At 35.4% G+C, this 27,020-nt stretch overlaps 1 protein-coding gene across 1 annotated transcript in view; it reads right to left on the bottom strand.

Annotated features, from left to right (window-relative positions):
- Window positions 1-1,428: 1,428 nt before the first annotated feature.
- Window positions 1,429-27,020, bottom strand: part of SELENOF (selenoprotein F) — a 29,467-nt gene continuing 3,875 nt past the window's right edge. The window contains exons 3-5 of the mRNA XM_059822037.1: window positions 14,419-14,482; window positions 5,517-5,566; window positions 1,429-3,064 (exon numbers count right to left, since the gene is read on the bottom strand). Of these exons, the coding sequence (XP_059678020.1) occupies window positions 2,933-3,064; window positions 5,517-5,566; window positions 14,419-14,482 (246 nt within the window). The 3' untranslated portion in view covers window positions 1,429-2,932. The remainder of the gene's footprint in view (window positions 3,065-5,516; window positions 5,567-14,418; window positions 14,483-27,020) is intronic.

Below are 27,020 nucleotides of genomic sequence, written 5' to 3'. Positions count from 1 at the left end.
TACTCTCTCCTGCAAGATGAGTTGTCTTTTTTTTTTCCCTTCTAAAAAGATAGGCAAGGTAGATGGACACTTCATGTTTCAACTCAGTCATGCATGGTTGCTGCCTTTATTCTTCCTTTCATTAACTCTCTCAAGGCTTTTATGCTTCCTTTCATTAACTCTCTCAAGATTTGGCACAACAAGAGCATTATATAAGACTAAATAATTCTTACATAAATTTGAGTGAATGCCTTTCATGAAATACTGGGTGCTTATCATGGCTATAAGTAAAAATGAATCACTTCCTTTTTAAACAGGAACTTTAAACCTTGTATTTTGTGTAGTTAATTGCCACAAGCCAAAATAACCTTTTGAGCTCTATGAATTTTCACAGCTGCAGACTGGAAGAAAAAAACTCCACACTGATAAATAGAAAATTAAGAATTTCCAAAAGAAATTATTCCCCACTCTAACTGCCTCTTTTAGCACAAAGCCTAGCTCATTTTTGCCAGAATGTTAAAATGTTCCTAGCATGTCTGTAAAGCCAAGAACCTGAGTATCATCTAAAGGATAGAATGAGAAAGAATAAAGCAAGAACAGTATGAGTTTGACACTTCAAGAACAGCATGGAGAACAGTCAACAGCTCAAGAAGCATAGGTAATTAAACTTTTGCTAGATGCTAACAGATCGAGTAGGTTCAGGCCTCAGCAACTCAGCAACAGAATCATGGAAGACTCTTGACATGCTGCTATATATAGGGAAATACAGGGATGTACCTTCTGCATGCTTTTGAGCTAAGAGAATAAATATCTGTATTACAAGGCAAGATTAGTATGTAGAATAGGAATCGACAATCAGTAACCTAGGAGGAAAACTGTGAGAAAAGATAATTTAATCTCCTTGATGAAAATAAGTGAGAACCAGTAGTGGGAAAGGTCAGAGGCTGCAGAAACAGTATTGGGACTGCAGTCATAAAACCCAGTTATGCTGGAGGAGAAATTCTTTGGCCTGTCATCCTCCTCCACTATGGGATGGTTATCTCCTGGTACAAGAGTGAGTCCTTGCTTCAGTGAAAGACAAGCAAGAACAGGAGTGAAGGACCTGGCATTGGAAGAGGAAGTTTGTGTAGGGAAGTAGTGGGCTGGCAGTAGGAAGACATGGAAAGAAAAGGGAGGTTGAAGGTCAGAAACACAGTGGCCATCATGTTAAGGAGGAAGAGGAAGGAAATACTGAGAGAAAAACAGAGAAATATTTGGTAAATGAAGCAAACAATCTCTCCCCTGAGTGGTAAAGAGAACCTAAGGCTGAGGAGAAGGACGAGGTTAAAATATTCTGCTAAAACAGCACGATAAATCATCAACACAGAAACTGAAATCCGTTGCTGGCAAACATGGGAATGAGAAGTATGGGATATAGTCAGTATATTAAGAGACCAGTGGATGGCAGCATATTTTTACTACCAAAATACTGGGTTGTCATGCCACATGGTTTGGTTGTAGCTCATCTGCTGACTAATACATCACACATCCCAAGAACAAATCCATGTTTGACTCTGATAAGTTAGCACAAGCTGTGAAGATTTGTGCTTTTTATGTAGAGTTTATTTCTCAAAGACAGTGGTGACCACCATTGTAGCTGTCCCACACTGAGTCATCTGCAAGATGAGCAGCATGTTTTACAAGGATAGGAGTGAAAGGCATAGAATAAGAGTGAGAGCAAGAACAACAAGGATCACATCATGTGACCCAGCTGCATGCACGTTCTAAGAGTCTATAAGAGTATTTCAGGAATAAAAACTCAGAAGGCTATGCCTAAAAAACCACCTTAGTGTATTACTTCTGATAATTTAGTGTGGTCTCAGTCCCAAGTTTATTGTTCTGCTATGAAGTTGATGATTTTTTTCTCAAAAGTTGGGACTAAAATCTGTAAGTTGTACAGAAATTCCTTGAGATGATAGATATAAAATTATATATGAAGAGAAAAACTGAGTACCAATTCAGGCCACAGGATAACACCCATTCAACCAAAAACTGGTGTGCATGAAGTAGTTAAAGGAAAGGAAAGACTTATTTGCTAATTAGGCTTCAGCAAAAACCACATTATTCTTGCTTACCATATTTATTCACTCTAAGTGGAAAAAACCTGACAAGTCATAATGGATTTGACTCATTACCATACATACCGTCTATATTCCCTGTTCACATAAATTTCAACTGAGACAGAAAAATATACATTTTAAAAGAAGAGTTTATAAATTCATTTCATAAACTTGTGAAAGGTAGAAGGAAAGGTTTTTCAAGACTTGTATCTCATGTTTTCTGAAGCAAAACACTTAACAAAAAGCACACCTGACATCTGACTTCCATACACCTCAGAGGTTTTCTATGTAGTCTTCACTAAAGTGTACTTACTAAGTAAGTGTTTCACAGTACCAGAGCATGAGTTCCTCCATCAGCTTCAAAACCTGTGAACTAGATACTCACTGTAAACAATGCTTCTATAAAAAGGACAGTTCAAATAATACAAAAAAGAAGAGGGCATCAGCAGTCAAGTTTCTTTGGGAGATAGTACACTGCATTTGGTTCTGACTTTCTTGCAAACAGCAGCAGACAAAAAGCATGGTAATAATTTCAATTATTTGAAGCTCTTAAGAGCATTTGTAAAAACAGGTCCAATTAAACTGGTATTTGCATAATTAACTTTGAAACAAAGCATTTTGTTAGTGATAAATGCATTAAGAGCTGAAATATATTAAGACAAGCTATTCTGTTTGTCAACTTGTCAGATATGTGTGATGAAGCTTCCCCTTCTAATTACAAGATGTTTAGTACAGCAAAACAGATATTTTAAAATTAATATAGAAGCTGGAATGTTTTTTCAATTGTAGCACACTACATCTGAGAAGATTACCATGACAAAACATGAAAAGGAAAGAGGACTGAAAACAATGATTTATAGACGTTCTAATTTTTCGCTTAGAAATTCTTCCACGCTATCTGTATTCCACTTCAGGATGCTCAGTTCTTCTGCAATGTTCCCACTGTCGTCCAGCAGCTTTAGTACAGGGTCAGAACCACGCACATACTGCAGAAAAAAAACAACCTTGGGCTGGGAAATGCATTCTCCATATTAACACTTCTCCCCACCCCACCCCAACTGATTCAGATCAGTTAAAACAATGTCAAAGCAAGAACAGTAAAAACTCCAGAGAGTGACACCATGAAGTATGAATACTTAAGAACAGAGCACTAAATTAAATCAGAGTATTCTGAGCAAACTTTGGCAATACAATTTGTGCTAAGAAATCACCCTAAGCTTTGACTTTTTAAAGCTTAGAATTCTTAAAAAACAAACAGACAAGCTTGGCTGTTCCTGACAATGCTCAATGCTATAAATATTCCAGTGCCACATATTTTGTTCTGATTTTATGAATTTTATGAATTACTAGAGTGTTTAACAACAATGAATTCTACTTTTCTTGAAGAAACCAGATATATAAAAATCAAATTAAGCTTATGAGATCAGTCTTTCAGCTTGTTCTCTCCTATGCTGCTACCTCTTCTCCTCCAATATTTTTCACCTACTGTCTAGATTCAAAGGAGAAGTAGATGTTCAAAGCTAGAGTTTATGTGCATGTGTGTATGCAAAGGAAGAACCAGCAAGAGGGGAGACACCATACTGAAGCTTTAAAGACAGAGATGCTGTAGGTTGCACACTCCACCAGCAGCAGTTGGCCAGTGTTTGCAGCTCTGGATTAGATGCTTTCTTGCCTAGTCCTAAGGAATGACGGTGGGAGAAATGAAGGAAGCATAAGGGACAAAATGGCCTAATTTTACAGGAAAATAAAACACATTCATTTAAGAGCAGTAAATGTTTATCTTGAGATCCAGAACAGAGTTACTTGCCTTAAGTAAAACAGGTAGGAAACAGATTCAGTTCAGACTTCTGACTTGCATTTAATGTCAAAGAGAGGAAAGTGGAGGAATAAGTCAAATGAAGAGATTGTGTGGGTGTAAGAAACATCTACTTCTTGTTCTCCTTGGCCCACTACACAAGCTACTGCATATGCAGGGGAGCAGTGCCATAAGCCTAGTTTTGAAAGATGGTATTCTACTTCAGCTGGTTTTAGTTCCCGGAGTTGGATTTTTGAATCAAGCAGTTGAATGATTTTTCTCATATAATAAGTAGTCTTTTTACCATTTTAGAAATTTCCAGTCACTGTAACAGCTCAAAGTTCTACTATCAATTTCGAATGTAATCACAATCTTTCCTGCTGTGTTGTATCTATGCCTACTAGGCTTTGCTGGTAACATAATATTTTAATGCTTCTGAAGACTCACTAAGTCACAAAATATGTAATGCAAATAAAAGCTTTTAACAGTACTAGAAGGCTCTAACCATTTAAGTTTATGGAAAGATTTCCCCACGAGTATTTTACTTAACCCTGCTGAGCTAACCTAGTTGGTTTTACTTAATGAAGCTAGTGGCATCTCTAGTCCGTTTTCCAAAAGTCTTGTAAAATAAATACCAGATCCATGTGCACTAAATTTTTTCTGGTAGTGCTCTGTACCAATTGTAGTCTAGACTGCTTTGATGTTCAATACAGCTACAAAGTTTAAAAATGAAATAGTCAGACATGCAGAAGGAGAGAAAGCTTTTGAAAGAAATTGGAGGACACAGACATGAATGCATGAGACAGAGGAAATCTGTTTTAGATGGAATCTGCTGCTGAGAAGACAAATCACTTATTGCAGCCATGCATAGCTATGAAGTGATTCCAGATGGTGCCATTTGGTGAATAGAGATGGGAGCACAAGATGTGAGAATCAAGATGTATATCTGTGAAGTACACTAGAAGTTCACACAGGATTTTAAGAGGAAGGCGAAGTTTTACACTAGATCTCAAAAACGAAGAATTGTTTGAGCTTAAGGCAGTGCAGCTTATGCAGCTTTGCATATATGCAAGTCATAAGAAACACCATTCAGTATATGTATTTCTATAAAGGTGGATGTTTGAAGACTATAAAGAGAAACATAATCATAGAACACATCAAGGAAATTCTGAGAGGGAGGAGAAAAATCTTAAGAATCACCGAATGTTTGGAAATGGCAGCTCCATCAGAAAATGAGGGGAAAACAGAACAGGAGAAAAGGAAACTATAGCAGAATAAGCTTGAGTAAATCCAAGATATCCACAGAGTAGTGACAGAATGCAAGCATTCCTCAGATTCTTTTGCCATCTGCTATTATGTATGGGTTCCAGTACATTTTTTTCTTGGATTAAAAACCAACAAACAACGACAAAAACAACAAAACCTCAACAACAAAAAAGAATTGGTACCAAACAGTTACTGAGCAATAACCCAATTAGTATTAGCAGCAGAAACTCATAAAGATTTATACTGGCAATGCAAATATATGTCCTCTGCTAAAGGATTACTTGATCAGCAAATAAGGAACAATCCACTGAAGGAATGTCTCCACCAAGCTTAATACTTCCTAGCATCCCAAATAAAAAAGTTAGGTTACTACTCACCTTGATTTGCAGTCCCCTGAAGAGTTTTGGCTTATCGCTCCTGACAAAAGCTATGGTTTGGAGAAAAGAAAGAAAGATAATCAAACTCTTCTCCACTTGCATAAAGTAGTTTTACATTCAAGCTAGTACTCCCCAAATTATTTCTTTTGGAATGATGCTTTAGAAGATATTTTAATGTTAAAAGTCTTAATATCCTCACAAAATTAATAATAGTAAACCTATTATGCCTAAGGAACACACTATTTTTGCTAGTATTCCAAACGAGCTTCATATCTGCTTGGATTTTCCTCAAACACTACTGCAACTGTCTAAATCAGTTTATCTGCATGTACAACTGACAGCCTTCAGTAGACTGGCCCATATGCTGCTGTGATACACAAATGTGAGGAAAAACATTAGAGTGATCAAAATCTGTCTGAAAATAAGCTTTATGAGGGAGGCTAAATACAATACACATCCCATCAGCACACTTCACAGAAGCTGCAGCAGCGTAGGTGAAAGGGCACAGAGGAAACTGTGGGTAGAGGTGTTATTCTTGCAAACAAGACGGACAATCTTGTCTTGCAGAGATCTCTGAGATTACATGTCGAAAACCAGCAAGAAAACAAGAACAGGCAACAAGAAGAGAAGCTGGTATCTCCTCCTCTCTTGACACTCCTAAAGGCAATCTGCTTTAAGATGTACTCTATGGCCTGTCATGTAGCTACAAGAGAGAAGTTCAGATCTGAGGAGGGGGGCTGATGAACAATTCTTTGCTTGAAGCACCAGTCAGCAAACAGCAAGCATTAACAGCACCATAGTCCCTCTATCCCTACAGCACAACCCAGGCCTTGTGTTAATGATAACTTCAAAAAGAAAAGATTATACGAATTATTTCAGGACAAAGTGTGAGCATAATCCCCTACTTCCAAACACTTTAGCCCAATGAATGTCTGAGTTATAGAAGTATTTAAAATTGATTTAGAAAATAGCATAGTCTTCATTCCTCCTTCTTACATTCAGGTTATGCTGAAGGCTGAATTTAGTATCTGTACTGCCATTAAGTGGATTCAGGACACTCCTGTAGTATGTCAGTAGAGTCTCCCCAAGGATGAACCCTGTCAGTACGGATTGACTCTTACAAAGGTACTAGCTGCATGTTAAAGCTGCTTTTTCAAGGTTAGACAACAATGAATCTCTCACAAATTGCAGTGCATCCAGCTGGTGCATGGAGATGAGTGCAACCTCAGGACTAATGTTTCATACTGCCTCACAAAGTGTAGTGCTTTCATCAGTAATTGTAAAGATGTCCCCTGGCATCTTTATACCTATATTTATATTACTGTAGAGAGTAACCTTAACACTTTCTCAGTATGTACATACAGAGTGGCATTTATTTTCTTCCCTCTTCCACTGTACTCCCAGTACAGATCAAAATCATACACTCTGCCTGCTGCACCATCCACTACGCAGTATAAATAAGTTGAAAAAATACCAATGGCCCAATGAGCTGCCAGATATACTAAACCCCTGAAGAAGAAAATAAGGCTTGTTTTTGTTCTTCTGTAGAACTATACACTAATGTCATACTGTAAGCTGTACTTGTGTAACTATTTCAAACAGCACTAAATAATCAGTACTTGCTCACATGCTGCAGTTCAATTCTGATTTAAACTCAAAAAGATATAATTTTCAACTTCAGTGTTTCCCATGTCCTTGTGACCTGTTAGTTGTCTTGGCTGTCATCAACAGTAACATGCAAAAAAGTGGTAAAGATATTTCTTATTCCTTGTTAAGTCCACAGCATGTTGAACTATTTCATGGGGAATTTTTCCACTTTTTTTTCCAATTTGAGTCTAAAGCTGAAATCAGTCTCTAGGGCTTTATATGAAAAGGAGGTTGTAAGAAGCAGTCAGTACAGTGGGTAACTTTAATTGCAAAACTTAAAGAAAAACTGTAAGAGCATAGTAAAATGGATAAAGTTTCAGAAGCAAATCTGAACTGTGGAACTTCACTGTATTAAAGAATAGCCTTTGAGGGTTAACTCAGGTTACAGCACTTTAAGTTTGTAACAGGTGTGAGGATTTGTTACTTGAGTGATAGATGAAAGCTCATTTAGACAGGAGTGGCCGTTCTCTGGCTGCAGTGTTGGACTGAACAAGCTTGCACAAAATGGGAACAGAATTAGGTGGAAGAAGAAAGTATTCTATAGGCAGTATTACCTTTTGTCAGTTTAAAAGTAGCTATTACACACTTTTATCAATGTCAAATGTCTAAATCTTCTGAAAGCTGAAGCACTACAGAACATTTTTCCTGAAATTTTAGACAGCTGGAACAAAATCGGTTTCTGTTAATGGCATATTTATTTCTAATGCAGAAAGTCACTACGATCAGCATTAGTCACTTGAATTTGCAATGCAACAAAGAAAAACATTCACTGTACAAATAACTTAATTTGTATATTCTCAATTTTGGAAGCTGAAGTGAGAAATTAATATATTGATATGTGTTAAAAATCAGATTATCCCATTAAATGCTTTTTTTTTTCCCTTTCCACAAAATCATGCCCTAAGTTGAATAAACAGCCTTTGAATGGAATTGATGGGGTTAGGAAGTCATATGCAGCTACAGTGCACATTTTGGGACATGTGGCTGCTTGCTTATCATGTGACGTGGTGGTGCACATGCTCCACCTTCAGCACTGCCCCAACAGTTTCCTCTCTATACCCTGACATCAACATTGTCGCTTCCTATGGTCCTATGTCTGAAGTCTACTTGCACATCTTTACACCACTATTTAATAGTTTGATGTTGAATACTAAAAACCTAGCTGTCTCCCCATTTTCCTGTAGCAGCTTTAGAAATTACACACTGCAGAGAAACAAGCATGGGTGAGCAAGGAAGGCATTTTCCACTTTGACTTCCATAAGATGAACTCTGAGCTTGGTGCCATGACACTATGTTCCGGTGAATTAAACACCAGACTAGAAGTCAGAGCTGTTCTACTGCCAGCTTTGCAACTGTCCTTTCACACAATGTTAAGAAAATCACTTCACCTTATGCTCTTATAAAACATTTGCAATACCAAAGCATATGCCTTCCGTTTGAAGGCAACCCTGAGGTAAGCCTACAGGGCAGACTTGATTGCCACGCAATCAACTACAACTACAAGGGTCAGAGAAAAGGATCAGGTGTGTATGGACATTTTAAAGCCTGCCCAGCGCCAAACTGTTTTGCAAAAAGAGGTAATACTGAACAATGCTTTTAAAGACCCAAGAGCAGCCTCTGCCTACGAACACAGTAGAACGGAGAATCTCACTGCTACTGTTATAATGTCACTTTGTTTTGATACATAATGCCTCTTTGTTTTGAGAAAGTCTGTGAAAACTAGTCTGTTGGAATTAAAGCCTAGAGTCCTAACTGGAGATTACTAAGGAATCTAAGAATCACTTATGCCCAAATGGCAAGTCTATGTATAGGCATGCACACGCCTGCGCCTATTCTCTCTTAGGCACAGTAGTATATACTATAAGAAAACTTCCTGGCCCAAAATGGACATGATGCCACATCTCTCCATGCAGAGTTGCAGATCTATACGCTAGGCATAACTTCTCTGTAAATAGAGTTGACTATCTGCTGCTCTACATTAACGGCATGATCCAGACAGCCAAGGAATTCAGGAATATTTAGATTCCAGTTTTAGCAGCAAAGATCTCCTACTTGATCTGTAACTGAAAAAATACAAAATGATGTTGAGAAAAAATTAAACTTACCTCTTAATACTTGAATAAGAGTCAATATACAATGGCAGTAAAATCCCACACAGACAAGCATTTTTAACCCTGTCTGTCTCTACACGCATCAGAAGGATTATAATGGCCTCAAATCAGAAAGGCCTGGAGGAGCTTAAAACACATTACTGTCTCTATTGTATCAGTTTCAGATTTTAATGGCAGAAAAGCACAAGTCAGAACCAGTCCAATCTTCAGCACAAGGTCAGCAATAAATTTTTACTGCACAATTTTTCCTCCTGGTAAGCTACAGCATGTCTTCTAGCAAGAATCTAATGTGATTAAGTATCTGCCAGTAATGGAAAAGTCCACTTGTTCAAACTTCTAATCCTTTTCTTATTTAAAAAGCTGTGCTTTTAGTTTAGATTTATTCCATTGCTTACTGTTGTAACAATTATGAGGACTATAGATGCCCATGGGGATTCATACAACTTTTTAAACTGGACATACCCGTCTCAGTTTATGCTATTTTTCTAGTAAACAGAACCCTTTAGCTTCTTCTAAATTCTTGATGCTGTGTACAGATACACAGCTTCATATTACAGCTAAGTCTCATCAAAAATGCTGATTCTGCACTGAAAAGCAGCAGCATACTTTTTTGATGGAGGTGACTATCCCTTCTGTCCCTCCGTATTACACCAAAAGAGCCCATTATGTGATCAAGGCAAAGAACTGTTAGTGCTCCAAAAGCAACATGAAAGGAATGCTTCCATCATCATACATGAGTAAGGAGGAATATTTCAAAATTGGTATAAATTATCATCTATTTTTAGAGAAATAATTAGTCTTTTTGTGATGCATTTAAATGTTTCACACATTGAATTAGCAATAGGAAGCACATGAGTTATTACTATCTTTCAAAAGACTCTCATTTTATTAAACAGTAGCATGGTACTTTGTGCAACTCAGTGCAGCATGTACAACTGATTTTTAAAACTCAAAAGTAAGAAAGGCTAAATGTATACAAAGCATGTTATAGGATATACCTGAAGTGATCTAATACTAACACACAAGAGGATGATTAAAGTACATCTAGGATTATCTATAAATAGTTGTTTTGAGTTCATTTCAATATACAGAAAGCAAATGTAATATTACTTAGCATAAACCAATGAAATAAAGGGTAGCTTGCTTAACTAAGCCCTGAATTATTAGATACAAGCAGTTTGAAAGTAAAAAAACTTGAATGAACTTGAATAAAACAATGGTTTTATTGAGACATTGCTAATTATCAAGTGTTAAACCTATGGAAAAGAAAAGGAACCAAAACAAAAGGAAGACTAGCAGAGTGATATTTTATGAAGACAGGAAAAACCAACATTTAATTAAGTCACAAATATCTAAGCATTGCTAAGACAACTGGCAATATTTGCTAAAAATGTGAATGTGTAAATCACTGGGAATACAAGCAAACCAAAAGCATCCATTTCTTTCCTCAGACTCTTCAAAAGCAAATACATGCTCTGCAGTTTTGAAGATTGCATGAGCCTGCTTCAAAAGATACCATGAGGGCCTAGCAAAACCACAGAGCTACAGCAGACATCAAACACTCATTTACATTTTAATGGCTACAGCTCTTTACCTTTTGGGGACCTCAGTTTGAGATAAGAATTTAAATTTAAGAAGTCATATGGCACATCAATAACTACTATTTGTAGTCTATTAATCAAGGTACAATGCAGCTGTTCATGATTTTATACAAAGCACCACATGCTTTCAAAAACAAATCCAAGACAGAGCCTCTGATCAAGCCTGAAGAAGAAACTTCACAAAAAACCAAAGACAGGGTACTTTGTAGAAGCAGTAGGGCAAGAGACATTTCTAAATCTGAAGAGAAGTACTGTTTCAGTTTGTATATCATCTGTTTATAAAAGATTATGATAAAACAATCCATGCCTCCCACTACAATATCCTACATTTCTTAGCAAGAGTTTTACTAACATTTCTACCAATGCAAGATGTAAGGTTAATACAACTTTCTAACTTTCTTTCACCAGTATTTAAGAATTACAGATTAAAATTATCAGGAAGTAAGTGATCTTACCTAAAAATACAATCCCATAACAAATTACATTTTAGTAGCTAAAAGAATCCCAGACACACTTGCAGAACTTGGGCAATATAATACAGTGCTTGCTGACTCTGAAGTCAGAGGATCTAATGCAGTTGCATACTGCATGAGTTCAAGGATTAAGGACCTTGTTTCTGTAACAGATTTGCTGGGAGCATGTCCATTTCTTATGGAGAGGTGAGAGTTATTCTACTGATGAACAAAAAGAATGCAGAGAAATATGAAAGAAATGTTCAGTGAAAAAACCCAGCCTAATTCAGTTTTTGTTAAACAAACTGGGAAGAACGTAGGAGTATAGACACTGATCTCCTATCTATGAACAGAACACGACTCACTGAAAAGTCAATTTAAAACAAATATGCTAGATTAATCACTGACCCAGCTAATTTATTATTCTATTTCAGAGCCTTAGTTTTATGGATGTCAGCCAAAACCAGTCACATTTTCTGTGTTACCTGGTATAATAAAATATTGCTTCATCTATGAATCTTGTCACTTATGCTTTCAATGTTCTACTTTGATGGAGTGCTTTTAAATAATAAATATTTAAGAACAGTTTTCTATAGAACAATTTCAAAATATATGAAATATAGGAATTAATTTTACAGTACAGCATCTATAATGGAGCAATTTATTTTTAAGGGAAACTTAGCAGGAAAAATATTTCAGTACTGAACTTATTAAAGAGACTTACAGAAATATGGTCTGTTACCTGATTTATCGCAAGAAGCTGTATTTGAAAAATATAATAGACATCCTTGGCCATATTCACAAAAGCATTTAGTAGTTTGTTATGATATCACAAAGAGTAACACTCAGTTTAAGATTGAGATAATCTTGCTGAGGACTAGATTTTTTTCATCACTTGTCACTTCTTCGCTTTCCCAGTATCTATAAATATATCCCATATGTAGTAATTCTCATATTTCAGGCAGACACAACTATTTGTAGCTAAAAATTACATAACCAGTAATCTTGATAGAAATTTTGATATAGCAGGAACATAGAATATTGCATTTAGTAACCATGAGCAATGTACAGGTTTTTCCAACTGTGCAACTTCCTTACTGTGTAACTTTTACAAACCTTTATTAATTCTTATTTTAATCCTTAACTATTTTAAGATGTGAATCTCATTATAAAAAACCCACTGTTCATCCTTGGGCCAAATAAAATATAACCCAGAAGTAGTCGACAACCAATCAAGTCTGTGGGAGTAAGCCAAGTGACAAAACAATTTACACAGATACTTAAAGGTGAAGACTTCACACTCAGATACAGAAGTAATGTATGTGTGTATTTTGCATATATTCTGCGAAAAAAACCCCAACAAAATCCTAGCAGAAGCTATGGGAAAGGAATCAGAGTTATTTGCAACGAGACATTGTCAATGACAGGCTACACAGTTCAATGAAGCTTATAAAGACAATGCTACAAAAGCAGCAGCATGACCTTCAGGCAACTTAACTTCCATAGCAAACATCCAAGTGATAAGTTGAAATAAAACCACTTCTTGAATGTTAATGTCTTAAGATGGAGACATTAAATACTGTTTCTGGTAGAAGTTAAAATCAGGGGGAAAATCTAAGTATTCTGAGAGTAATACTAATGTGAAGAAAAATACCAGCTGGAAGAATATATTACACTGCTTTTTAAAATTTCTAAGTATGCTTTTAAAATTTATCCCATCTTCTAACCTGTTCTAATACCCTAGCAGTAAATTTTGTCAAGATAAATTTAGATTGCATAATTGCAGAAATTGGTGATGAAAAGGCAAAAGAGATCTTCAAGTGCACTTGTCAGTCCTTCTTTTCTTCTTACTGTACCAAAGAAGAACTGGTAGTCAAAATTAAGAACCTACTGAAAAAACACTGAAATTTATTCAGTCATTTTAAAAAGCAAGCTATATATTAATAGAATATAAATCTTTGAGCAGGTTTAGATAACCGAAAGTTGAAAGGAAAAAAAAAAATCTTGAAAATTTTAAAGATTTTCCTTTTGTACTGTAAGCTTCTGGAACATGTTTCATAGTGTGCACACAGCAGAAATTGAGGGCCATCCCCTTTTAGGACCTACACATGAAGATAACTGAGGACATAATGCAGGCTGGAGTCAGGCTAACAGGTTGACCATTTCCTTCAAACCTACAGCTCAAAAGAGCACTTAACTGTTAACAAATTCACAACCATAAAGAAGCTGAGTGAATGGGCAACAACAGTTGGGAATGGTTTTATGTTTGCTGAATTTGAATGGTCATGGAGATAATATGGACTCCTGTGCTAACCAAGTTAATCTCCTCACGCGCCTACAGTAGGACAAGTCATTTAAACAATTCTTGTTTTGGCATTTTAAACAGGGGGAAAAGAGAAAATAGCTTTGCTCTGGTCTTGCAGTCAATTAACTGAACTGTGCGTGGGTAGAGGTGGCAGAAGAGGGTCTAAAGCAGCATAACTTTTGTTAACTGTAACCCGTTTTAAAATCCTTTTTTTTAACTTGTTTGTCAAGCCTTCAAACAGGGAGGTATTAATACTGGCCATAGTAGATGGAGACGTTCTGTTTGTGCAATTTTATGTCTAAAGCTAGATTAGTCTTTCTTCTCTATGTCCAACTATGTCCAAAGTACAGTATTCGGATCTTCATTACAGAAAAAAGAAAAAAAAAAAATCAAAGTACTGCTATCACCTAAGCTCTTCCCCCATTTATAAGAAAATTCCAGTCTGAAATTTCTCAGATGTTTTTCCTGCAGCTTCCTCCCACCACACACTGATGATACTGATTTTCCTTTTATGCTACTGTATTGCATTCACTTTAGTTGAGTGTCATTATTCACTGACAAAACGATTATACTGCAGGATCCGTGAAAAGAAAGTAGTTCTATAAGCACACAATAGAATTTCATCTATCAATTATTAGAGACCAGTTCCATGAGTCTCAGGTCAATGCAACTTTCCTGATATAATATATGAAATTTATGACTACTTGTAGTAGTACTTAAAAGCCATTTTGTCATTCAGCTGTGACAGTATTTCATATTTGAAAGAACAGTAGTAGCTTTACTTACCCTGGACTTGAGGGAACCTTCCCAATTTTCATCCACATACCTCTAGGACAGCTCCTGCATAAAGCTGTAATAATAAACAGAAGCTGTTAATCACATCAAAAATCTAAATTACTAGTTTACCTATGGTGTGTTATCTGTTGAACTATTTTTCTTTGAGGAGACAATATGCTATTGTGTTGATAGTAGTAACTACAGACAAATAAGATCCTAAAAAGAACCACAATTCCAGACCTGTCTCTGATTTATGCAACAACTGACTGTTTACTCAAGACACATGATCATTTCCATTCATTATATTAAAAATGTAAAAACAGGAAAAAGAAGATAATTTGAGACATACTTTTCTGGAAGCAAAGCATTTTTTTTTTTTTTTTTACAAAAATGCGATTGTACATGTTACAATTGGAATTATGGACTAGTAATAGTAAAACTTTGTGTCTTCCTCCTCAAAGATGCTAAGAAAGTCTCATTAAGTGACATTTTAGTTTTCATTTTAAACCTAACTTGGACAGTGAAATACTGTTTATAATAAAGATAAGGCAATGACTTTAGACTTCTCATTTGGGCTAACTATAAGTAGTTCATTGTAGTTAATTGTGATTGCAGAAAGAGGACAGATCACATTAATAGGCCTTAGCTGAAGTAATATATACAAGCTAGGCTAACATTGATGCTTGCACTTAGATGTCAATCACTTCTGTCAGCTATGCAAGATACTCAGATTCAATGTTCTTGAAGCAAAGTATAAGTTAATTTCAATTTTTTGTAGTATCTAAATAAAAAAACCTATTGATCTTGTATACTGTCACATATTTTTAAACTTTTTGGGTTTTTTTTGGCAACATGCAATTGATTCTATAGTTTGCTATAGAATCTTAAATATAAATTAACAACAGACTTTTCTGGCTACTAAAATAGAACTTCACAGTGTAAAGCTAGGCATTTTAGTCTTACACATTGTTGTCAGTACTGTACGCCAAATCACGTCCTTCTAACCCTGAAACCCCACTGTTTACAGAGAAGCTGACAGAATAAGCTTGTTAAAAATTTTTAATTCAATTCATAACCTTCTATAAACAAAAACCCAAGATTTCACTATGAAATTTAATTAGTAATCCCTCTGAAAAAGGAGTGACAAGTCATAAAAGCAAACCACATACAATACAACAGAAATCTGAACGACAATTTTATTGACACTTCATCACCTATCTATACAGACATTATGGACAGCCAGGAATACAGCTTCATTTCAGAATATGAATCTTCTGAATTCCAACTCAATATTTGCCTAAATACTATGAATTAGAACATAAGAAATACTCTAATGATTTGCAGGGAGATTACAACTTCTTTCCTGATATGAACTAATGAGTAATCATTACTTCCACAGGAAACAGAACTAAAAATGTTACACTGCATTATCTGTTCATAACAGCATCTCAGAAATTTGCTTAACTACATTTATATTTTCAGCTAGACATTAGATTTAAGATAAAAACTAAGATTTGACTGTTAAAACCCAGACCTGCTATGAAACAATACTCAAGAGATCAAAAATACCAGAATTTTTAAAGCTTTTTTTCACCGTCCAAATAAAGATTTTAATTAAAAAAGGCACTGATAAACAGCTCAGATACTAGCTTGCATAATTAAAGTTCCTCTGGACTTAAAACATGAAATAGTTACAAAGAGGGAGGAAACATGGAATAGTGAGATTATAAACTTCACTTACCTTGTTTCTATTTATTATTCTTTAAAAAACATTCAACAACAATTACATGAGCAATCCTAGATTTAGATATTAGTTTGCACACTCACTAATACACTGAACATTTACACTGGTTCTCTGATACTGACAGTTATCTGCATTTTTCTATCAAGTGAGTATAAAGAAGGAGACAAAGGAATAAATACCCTTTTTCTATCTAGTTAACTAATTATTTTATATATGTGTATAAAGAACTAAGTACACCCAAATTTAGGACAACGGTAAAATGAGCATTTTTCAATTCTCATTACTGCAAATAATTCTTCCAGTTTATTTCTTCCTTTCAAACAAGGATTTCTAAGGAACAAGATCACTGTAGGAATCTAAAATACGTAAGACATCTTATAAGTACAAACTACGCCCAGTTTGTAACCCCTAGCCAGTATCTGATAGAAGTAAAGTTTAACAAAGAAAACAGCTCAATCATTGATGTCTATATTTTGAGCTTATAACTCTGCCATAATTGAAGCCCAACTGTGCTGGTACAAAAAAGTCCAGATCCATGCTGGGACAAACAGCTGCTGTCTAGATGGCTAGACAAGAAAAAAAAGAAAAATCAATCGGCTTAATTTATAACTCTAAACAAAGGTGTCTTGCAAGAAACACAGGTTTATTTGCATCACTTAGCCTACAACAAAAGCGTACTTGTTAGTATCTACTGCTGGTACCATCCCATCATGTCCACAGCAGATGTCCTCCAAACTTCCTTATAAAGGCATTTACTGTGTTCATGTATTACTAAGAATGACACGTATCACTCAGTGTGGAGGCATAGAAACATGACAAGTCAGTTCATTACACAATGCTTAACTCATAAGTTAGTTCATTTTAAAATAATGCTTCACTTGCTTTAATGTTCATGAAAGTGAGTTTAGTACTACAAGTGATGAAATAAAGACTCTAAACTATTACTAGTGTCCATTTTAACATAAAAAACAAGTCCTGTTATGATTTCCAGGCTGATTCACGTCTGCATCTATTAAAATAACCTAGCTTTTTAAAAAGCATTCTAATAGTACAGCTTTCTAAGGCTATTGTGACAAAATCTGAACTTTTCCCTTATCTTTTACAAAGCATGAACTTGAGTTAAATTTCTTTCAAAAGGTTTTTGTAAGCACCTGAATGTCTTGTAATAGTTCACACTGATGTAATGAAGATGGCTTTTCACAACTGAGAGGAGGAAAACCACACTATCAGTCATGTCTGCTTTAATGATGAAGGAAAGCGGTAATTATAACAGAATAAATCACCATTTACATAAGAATAGTGTTAGATAAAAATATGTATTGTAAAAATAATTGTTCCAGCAATTAAAAACAAGGAACCTTAACTTAGGAAATAAAACAATTATCCTGTTTTTATGAAGGGATTTGAAGTAATTCCTGCAAGGCAAAATTCCAGCGCTGCTTCACTTATAAATAGATACGGTATTGTTATCACAATTACTCACAGGGGAAACTCCAGAAGAAAAACTACATTCCTGCTATGAAGCTGCTATATAACTGTTAGTGTTTACAACCAAACAGGAATTCAGACCAAACTGAAACGAAAAATTGGTACTTAACAGAGATTGCTCCTTGGTCATAATAAAATGGTGTTAGATCAAAGGTGACAAAAGAAATTTTGTAAAATACAATAATTTATCCCTAATTTTACTTCTATAGCACCCATACTTTGCACACTGGTTTCTTCTAACTACTGACTAAGCCTGACCCTGCACAGGTTACAAAGTGTCACTCAAACTAGATTTGTACAGCTGTTTGCAATCAGCTGAAAAAAATTATAGTACCATCATGTCTTAAAACATGCAATGAAACAGGCTGTTAAGATAAAGCCATGCCATGGTAAATAGCTATCTTATGCTATCTGGATTCTCTCCGATATCTGCATATTTTCCTCTCCTAATATCAAACAATTTAAAAAAAATAAAGTTAAGCTCTGAGAACAATCAGTAAAACACAACTTACGACTACTGCTAGAAGTCTGGAATTTTCACTTGCCTCAGGTACAAGACAATCTTCCACTAAATATTTACCAACAACTAATCTCTTTCCAATGCAAACAATTTTTTGTTTCATGAAATTCACTGTAATGTTGATTTCATATTACTCTATAAGCAGATCTGCCAAAGAAACCTCCTCCTCCCCTATCAAGTCATGCTATTGTTTTACTTCAAATAAAAGTCAGGAAAAATACAGGTATTATTCTTATTGGCCAAAGTTGCTTGGTATTGTTGCAAACTGGTATTGTTTTAGATTAGGGTGCATGATCTCTTTTTTGAAAGGCATGCAAATTAATTTTTAGTGTGTCCCACCTACCCAGGAAGCAAAACAAGTTAATAATTGATATTTGTTCTTCTGAGAAATGAAGCCACAAAGAAAAGAGATTTTGGTGCAAGTTTCTTCTGCTCTTTCCTAAACTCTCATAACTACTAACTCACTTGGTACTTTTACTAGCAAACTAGATAGTTAAAATAAAGAATACACACTGAGATGTAATCTATAAAATATTTTCTCTTCCACAGGGGAGAGAATGCAGTGTATTTGTATGGACAGTTAGAAGTTTTCAAAATCACTCTAGTCTTCCCCTTTCCTGGAGACAGAAAATGAGCAAGAATCTGTGGGTTAACAGAGAGCAGTCAGAAGGCCTCACTGCCAGGAACATTATGAATTACTGTTCTGTAATGCAGAAAGCCCATAAAGTCATTGCTACACATTGCTACACACACACATCATTCAGAACTGATGTCATTAGTAAATTTAGCAACAAAGAAACTGCTCCCATTCACAACTCATTATCCTGTGAAGGGAGATGCCTAACTCTAAGTAAGTTTGGAAACAAAGAGCCAAACAGTCAAAAAACAGTTATCTGAATTAGTGCTATTCCTGTGATTACTGCTATGTATTACAGGCAAATTCCTCTGAACAAAGCTGAAGCAGAATCTAAGCGCTCATTTATTTGCAGGGAAGGAAATTCCAACTGAATATAAGGGTGAAAAAAAAAGTCACAATGAGGGTGTTTAAGCACTGAAACAATTTACGAAGAAAGGTTGTAGAATCTGTACCCTTAGAGATCTTCAGAACTTTGAGTTCTGCTCCGAGTAGGAGATTCAACTTTTTTATTCTGTATGTACATAACATAGTTATGCATTACTATTACAATCTTTAGCAGACGGAAAATGTGTCATCCATCTAAGCGTTTTATTTTTGGCATTAAACAATCTCCTCCTTGCAGCATTATTTAAACATTTTTGCTCTTTAAATCCAACAACCACCAAAAAGCTCCAAAACAACTTCTCCTGGCAGACTATTTTTTGTTAACTTTGCTCTCTTAAATGGTTTGGTGTAAGGTCATGTGAACAAGAGATCTGGCACAAGGGTGAAAGAGAAAATGCAGAAGCTGAGCAACCATCAACTTTAGACCTCTGAAGCTGTAGAATGGATTAGGTAGTGTGAACGCCCAATTTATTTGAGTGGGGGTGGGGGGCAGAGTGAAATAGAGGAGGAGAAGGGTGGCAGAGAAAGGGCTCCTATGTACAGGCTCTCACTTGGACCTAGTGAACAGAATTGTGTAAACTAAAAAGTAGAGATAAAGTTAACAGTTTAAGTTCCAATTTTGGAATGTATTGTCCAATTAACTCTGCTATCTAACCATCTGCTTAACCCTAGAAGTAGAACCCCTGAACATATCTTTTATTCTCCAGAATCTGTGCTTTTATTAAAAAAAGAAAGCATCTTAGAAGAGTTGCAAAGAAAACACTGAGAACAGAACTCATCAACTATTTATTTGACTGTACTTTTTGAAGTTATTTCAACAAATGTAAAGTCAAACCCCAGTATTTTATCCAGATGTGTATCCAGATGAAGGAGCTCAGACTTAATTTGCTTAATCTGTTCCATTTGCCAGCACAAATGCACATCAACAACTTTAACTCACATTTAGCGAATTCACATTTATAATTTCCCTAAAATTTTCTTTTTCACTGATAAGACTAGAAAGAGGTCTTCTATAGGTAAGGCTTGCCCTACTACAGACAGATAAAGTATTTTATCTTAGTTTATCTGACAGAGATGAACCTTTGGTGAATCTGACCCAAACAAAAGATGGTAAATTTCAGTCTTAGGCATTGACTAGCTAGCTGCACCTTCCTTAGCAAGGAATACTGTTCGTCAACATTAATTTTCATTGCTGGTAACATCATGTACAGAAGGAAGGGAAAGAGTGCACCTGGTAAGGTTCTTGAGAAGGACACCCACTTCAGCACATTTTTAGTACAAGGAATGGCTGTGAATAGTATTCTGAAGCAACAGTAATCTGGTAAGAGACTTCCTCAGTTAGAGAGAACACAATCCTCTCAATTCCTCAACTTCCCTATCAATATTCTCCATAAAATTATTCCTCTGTGAACTGTATGGGACACTTTAGTTAAAAGTAAACTTTGAAGGGAGATCATTTGACATATTAGCCTTAATTACAGAGTTCCGATTATGTACTTGTGTTAAATAAAATATGCTGTCATTGAATTACACTATTTTTGAAAGTCACACTTGGTAAAAATAAACGTGAACCATTTTTAGGTAGCATGTTAGAAATAAGGAGTACAGCTAAGTAAAAGCACAATTTTATTTTTTACAAAGCAGACAAAGGATTTTATAGAACACACCAGAAGACAGAAAAAGGTGGGGTTTTTGAGAAACAGCTACAAGTAAACTAAAATTCCAATTCATTTATACAAGTATTGGTATGACTTACACTTACGTTACACCACTGAGATGTCAATGAGTTCTAAGTAGCTCTCTATTTTTACCCATTGAGTTAAAAACCAAGAGATGAGACTGCTTCATTGGAACTATTCATATTAAAAGCCTCTAGCAGAACAAGCAGACAGCCAACAGAAATTTTTGAGTGTAGCACTTTAGTGACATGAAAAGAAAAAAAACCTGAAAAATGAAACTAAATAGGGTCACACAAGAGCAGCCTAAAGCATGAAAAGCATTTCAAGTTATTCTAGTTTCAGCAATTATTGAGAGTTTTGTAAACTATTTTGAGTTTTGAAAAGTAAGTCTGAACAAGAATGTCACCTTATTCCTCCCTGTAATTCATAACAGCACATTTAAAAGGTCTGTATGTGTAAAAAAGCAGAGTTTTAAGAGAGCTTTCAATTTGATTTTGTTTAATAAAAGTAGCACACAGTCATAATTACAGTGGACATGTTTATTACTAATATCACACTAAGTATTTATTTCATTTCCAGTAGGGGTCTAACACTAACGCCACTCAAAGAATTGGTTTTAAGTTATGGTCAAGCTACATAATAAGGAGAATATAAGTATTATCCATTAGGATTAAAATAACCTGTTCTGAGGAACAGTTTCTGCATACATGCTCATCTCTTACCCTATAATGTTTAAAGGCCTGTGTGACAATTTTATTGTGAGTGACAGATAAGGTAGGCTACAGAAAACTGAATTTGTATAGGCGTATTTTTTTACCTTTCAGTGAAATTAAGAGTCATCTTTTCTTCAGAATAGACCAAGCTGAACGTTAGCAGCTACTTATTACATGGGCTAAATAGGTATAATTCACTCTTTTTTGTGTATCGTCCCTCACCTCCGTATTTTTCACCCACAAAAGCCTCTCAAATTGTGTGATACTATGCAGAAGCATGTGGCTGATGTGGAAGAAGGGGTCAGATCCCAGGCTTCACTTTCAGCAGACTAGAATTTCTGTGGCTTTGCAGTGTTGAAACAGGCTGAATCATTCATGTCTTAAAATGACTTCCCACAATTTCAAGTATCAAGGACTTGCAAGGCAAAGAATCTCAGCTTGATGCAGTGAAAACATAGTATGATCTTCCTACAGAAGTGTCCAAGTACCTGGTTAAGTAGAGCACCAGTTACAATGTAACAACTAGGGAACAGGTCTGCAAAGTGCCTAGCTGCCACGTTGCTTAACTGCAATGAAGACATGCTACCCGGCTGGCCAGTGGAAATGCATAATAAAACTCTAGGAAAGGTTCCTCTGCTGTGCTTTGACTTTTCCCCCATTTTCCAGAGTGTTTTAGTATGCATTCTCAGGATTTTCTCTCCAGCTGCTTTCAGCATTTTCCAAGATGTTGGGAAAACACAATACTTAAAGGTCACTAAATACCACTATTCTCTAAATCTCATCCGTTCTGTTTGTCTACAGCTAATGGAGTTATGTCCCTAGAGTTGCATTAACTTTCAAACAGCAGTCATAAATACTGAAAATCATTTTAGGTTCAGGTAGGGTGTAGAATGAGGATCTGAGTGTAAAGCAACCTTAAGGTGGGCTTTAACATTCTTTGAAAAAGTAATAGCCAGAGTTTAAGCTGCCCACATTCATTTCAGGTTAGTATTTCACAATACTTTCATGTCAAAATGAAAGGAAACTTTTATATTTACTGGTGCGGGAAGAACGTCAAGTTGGAAACCTCCCCTCTTACAGCACAATAATTCATTTCAAGTTTCTGAAATATTTTAGTCACTTATATTGTTAACATCTAGTACAAGTTTGGTGAAAAATAATCCTGAATTTCTCATTATCTTAGCAATGCAGAGGACAAATACTCCAACAAATTATTAAACCATGCTTTGACAGCTTACCATATTTTGACAACCCTGAATATGTGCACAAGAAAGTTGCTAAATATATCAGGATTTTAGATGTTTTTGCTTAAATTTGTATAGTGGAGCAGTTATTACCCATGCCTATGTAACTTTAAAAGTAAGCATATAGACTTCTGTATCATGTTTGCCTTGTTTTACAGTAGAATCATAAACTACTTAGAAATAATATATGATAGACACTTGTGATGTTACCCATGACAACCTGCCATCTAAACCATTGTGCTGGCTTTGACTAGGATAGAGTTAGTTTTCTTCATAGTAGCTAGTATGGGGCTGTGTTTTCGATTTGTGCTGAAAAGTGTTGATAACACAGAGATGTTTTAGTTACTGCTGAGCAGTGTTTACACAGAGTCAAGGCCTTTTCTGCTTCTCACACCACCCCACCAGCGAGTAGCATGGGGGTGCAAAAGAAGTTGGGAGGGGACACAGCCGGGACAGCTGACCCCAACTGACCAAATGGATACTCCATACCATATGATGTCATGCTCAGTATATAAACTAGGGGGAAAGCTGGCTGGGAAACAGGCTGGGCATCAGTCAGAGGGTGGTGAGCAACTGTTTTTGTTTGCATTGCTTGTCTTTCTTGAGTTTTATTTCTTTTTTGTTATTTTCCTTTTCATTACACTTTTTATTATATTTTTTTTTCTTTATTAAAAACTGTTCTGATCTCAACCCACGAGCTTTCTCACTTTTACTTTTCTGATTCCCTCCCCATCCCACCAGGGCAGGGGGGTGAATGAGCAAGCAGCTATGTGGTTCTTAGTTGCCAGCTGGGGTTAAACCACAATAACCATCATTTTCATGTCTCAAATTTCCCGGCCAACTTTTGCTTACACCTGATGTCATGTTATCTAAATTCACCAAACACTGTAACATTACATGACAAATACTTGACAATAGAAATTTAAAATGCTGAAGTTCAACACATCTTAATAAGCAAAATGTATTTCAAAGCTCTGTCTAGAAATATTGATTACTTTTAAGGGTTGTAGCAATCCTGCACAGTGCAACTGTGAAATTCAATGTAATGCAAATTTCATCACAGTTGATTCTTAAAATCAATTTGCATTTTGACATGCATATATTGTTGAGATAAATCTAAGATTATAATATACAATTAATGGAACATGCTTATAGCTATGTCTGAAATGATCACACAGCATAAGTGAAGCAGCAGATGGAGCGCAGCTATTTTCAGCTACTGCAAAATATGGACAATCTCTCCTGCTACTACAATTTCACGCACAGTTAGCTTCACCTCCATTTCATCCTTCTACGTTTTTACACACCAGCAGTACTCTGCATCTGACAGACTGAAGCTTAAAACTTGCAGCTGTCTAAAGCAATACTGTTTAAGCTAGCTTCTGAATTAGTCTGAAAATGAATACAAAATATCTAGATGAGAAAATAACCAAAATATTTTTTTATTTTACCCACAGTACAATTATGAAGTAATTAAAATATTTCACTGGACAGGTGTCAGCAGAAGTTAAGAGCAAGACAAATACTGGGTAACAAGAGTACCTCACAGCTAATTTCTACAATGTCAATTCACAGTCTACTGGACCAATAACAAGACCAGGATTAATAAACATCTTTCAAGGATATGAAACAGTTGAAATCTGTAAACATCTCATTTGAGGTTGCACTGATGCTATGCAACACAAAGTATTTTCAGGGCTGGGCATATTTCACAGATCATTTGTGCAAAGTAGCAATGATACATAAAAATTCTCAGATACATATACTATCCCCTTACGTTCAATTTGAAATTCTTATTTAAAACTCAGGTGCAAGTCATGCAATAAACTAAATCTTGCTTTCTCTATTTCTAACACTTGCCACATACTTAGAAGGATAATTAACTTAAAATCCTGAAGTCTGTCCTGGAATTCTAATACTTTGCAAGTCTGTTTGTAGCACAGACTACCAACAAGTTGAGTCACATGATGGGAACAAATATCCACTCATGTAATGAACAAGTTAGGTCATGGGCTGGAATCACGGTTCAGAAAAAAAAGATTTGTGTACTTTGAGGATGTTCAAGCATGTAGTCACAGCACTAGCAAAACCCAGAGCACCACTGCTCTGGAACTTAGCAACATACAAGGTTGTTAATCAGCAAGTCAGACATCTTACATCTAGATGCAGGTTTTTAAAGTAAGATTAAAAAAATTCAAGCAAGAGGGTAGAAAAAACACTTAACACTTTCAACATCCATTTACTCTCAGCTATCAAATTTTCATTAGAAGATTTCTATGCTAAGCTGAAAAAAACTAGGGAAAGGGAAAAAATATAGCAAAAGGCAGCATTCAGTTTTTCCATTCTGCACGCATATCACAAAAATACTACTTTAGCAAGAAGCTACTATAAATTAGATTGTTAATTTTTATGTAAGAGTAAAATCTTAAGCTCAATTACAGACACCCATTAAAACACAAGTCAATCCAAAATGTGATGATTCTGAATATAATCTGTTAAGATAATATTCATGGTCATTTCTCCCAACACTAACTTTCTACTGGCTAGTCTTCAAGGGAAGTTACTCACTACAAGTTTAAAAAAAATAAAAAAACCCAGCAAATCCAAAATATACATTTCCAAGCAGTGTTAACAGTATAAAAATTTTCCACCTTCTGAAACAGCATTCAAAAGAATATTAGAAGTGATGCTATAATTTAGCACTCAACCATATAACCATAATATTAGAACAATCCAATATTTCTATTCACACACAGAGTATGGAAAGCCTGCATTCAAACCCATATATGAAAAATGTATGAAAACTGTATCATAATCACTCCTATAATTCAAGCCAATACTTTACAGGCTAGCTCCAAATCTCAAGTATTATTTGTATTAAATTTCTTCAAAAAGTGTCACAGAAGTAAGAAAAGATAAAATAATAATCAAGATGTACATTGAATTGTGCTATAGCAGCAAATTGTTCATATTTACTAGCAAGCACAAGCAGAAAATGGAAGTGGGTAAACTAACACAAATAGGTTAAAAACCCAACAACTTATAATATACAATCTCTTGGTTCATACGAATATACAACAAATTCTGGTTTACTGTAAAGGGATTTGTCGAATAACCTTGAGACCCCGTCCAGCACTATGCTATTTGTTCTACTACATTCAGCATGACTAAAATTGTAAATATTGTTAGTCTCAAAACTTTTTCTATGTAAAGCCCTGACCACAACATGGTATTGGATTAGTCTTACACAAAAAGTGTGATTATCCACATGGTGAAATCTAGGTCTGATTCAGGCTGATAAAAAACCTATGGATTTAAATTCTGTTGTTTGATCCAACTTTTATTAATGCAATGTTTACAATACAAACTAAGTTACATTCTTGAGTAAATTACTGATAAATTGATAGATTTTTTTTCCTCAGAAGTCACACTGACAGAAATGCAATATAACTCTGAGTTTATTTTCCCAATAAATGACAAGAGAAATTATCCTGCCTCTCATACATCTTATGCACACTGAGGCAAAACTGTAAGGATATTGCCTGAACAAATAAAAGCATCTGCTCCTTACGTGAGGACAGGAAGCCTTGCTGCTGCCACCACAACTGTTACTGGTTGTGGTACACAACCACAGCACAACTGGAGACCCTTTCCTATTTCTCCATTCCTTTTAGTACATTTCACTAGATTTTATTCTGAAGCTTTTCAGCTTTTTGTGTGTGTATATTTATATGCACATACATATATATAAATAACTGGAGCACTTTCCAGAGACAAACTTTTCTTTATAAGATTCATATATATAGCAAAGAAAAAGTCTTAGATATCAAGTCCCATAAGGATTGTACTGAAATATTATTGCAAGCATTCTTTTGTCAATATATGAAACAGTACAATTTACAGTCTTAGCTCTTACCCTAATAGTCTCTCAATATTAAGGAACTACTAATTATTAATTCTCTGCAAATCTCAAACACTTGCTTCTTGATATTTAATATATTGTACCTAACACTGTAATCAGTGATTTTCTTAAATATTATAGGCAGACCTTTTTTAATATTATGCTGAATTTAACCTGCTAGACTTCCCTGTTAGCTAAATAACTGATATCATGAAATTATCTCCTAGCCATTAAAAATAATTTCAGCATCTCCTCTTCTCCTTGAAATCTCTACATTCCTGATAATTGATTGGTCTTCAAT

The sequence above is a fragment of the Gavia stellata genome, chromosome 10 (assembly GCF_030936135.1).
Source record: "Gavia stellata isolate bGavSte3 chromosome 10, bGavSte3.hap2, whole genome shotgun sequence".
Taxonomy (NCBI): domain Eukaryota; kingdom Metazoa; phylum Chordata; class Aves; order Gaviiformes; family Gaviidae; genus Gavia; species Gavia stellata.
This window is presented reverse-complemented; position numbering and strand designations above follow the sequence as displayed.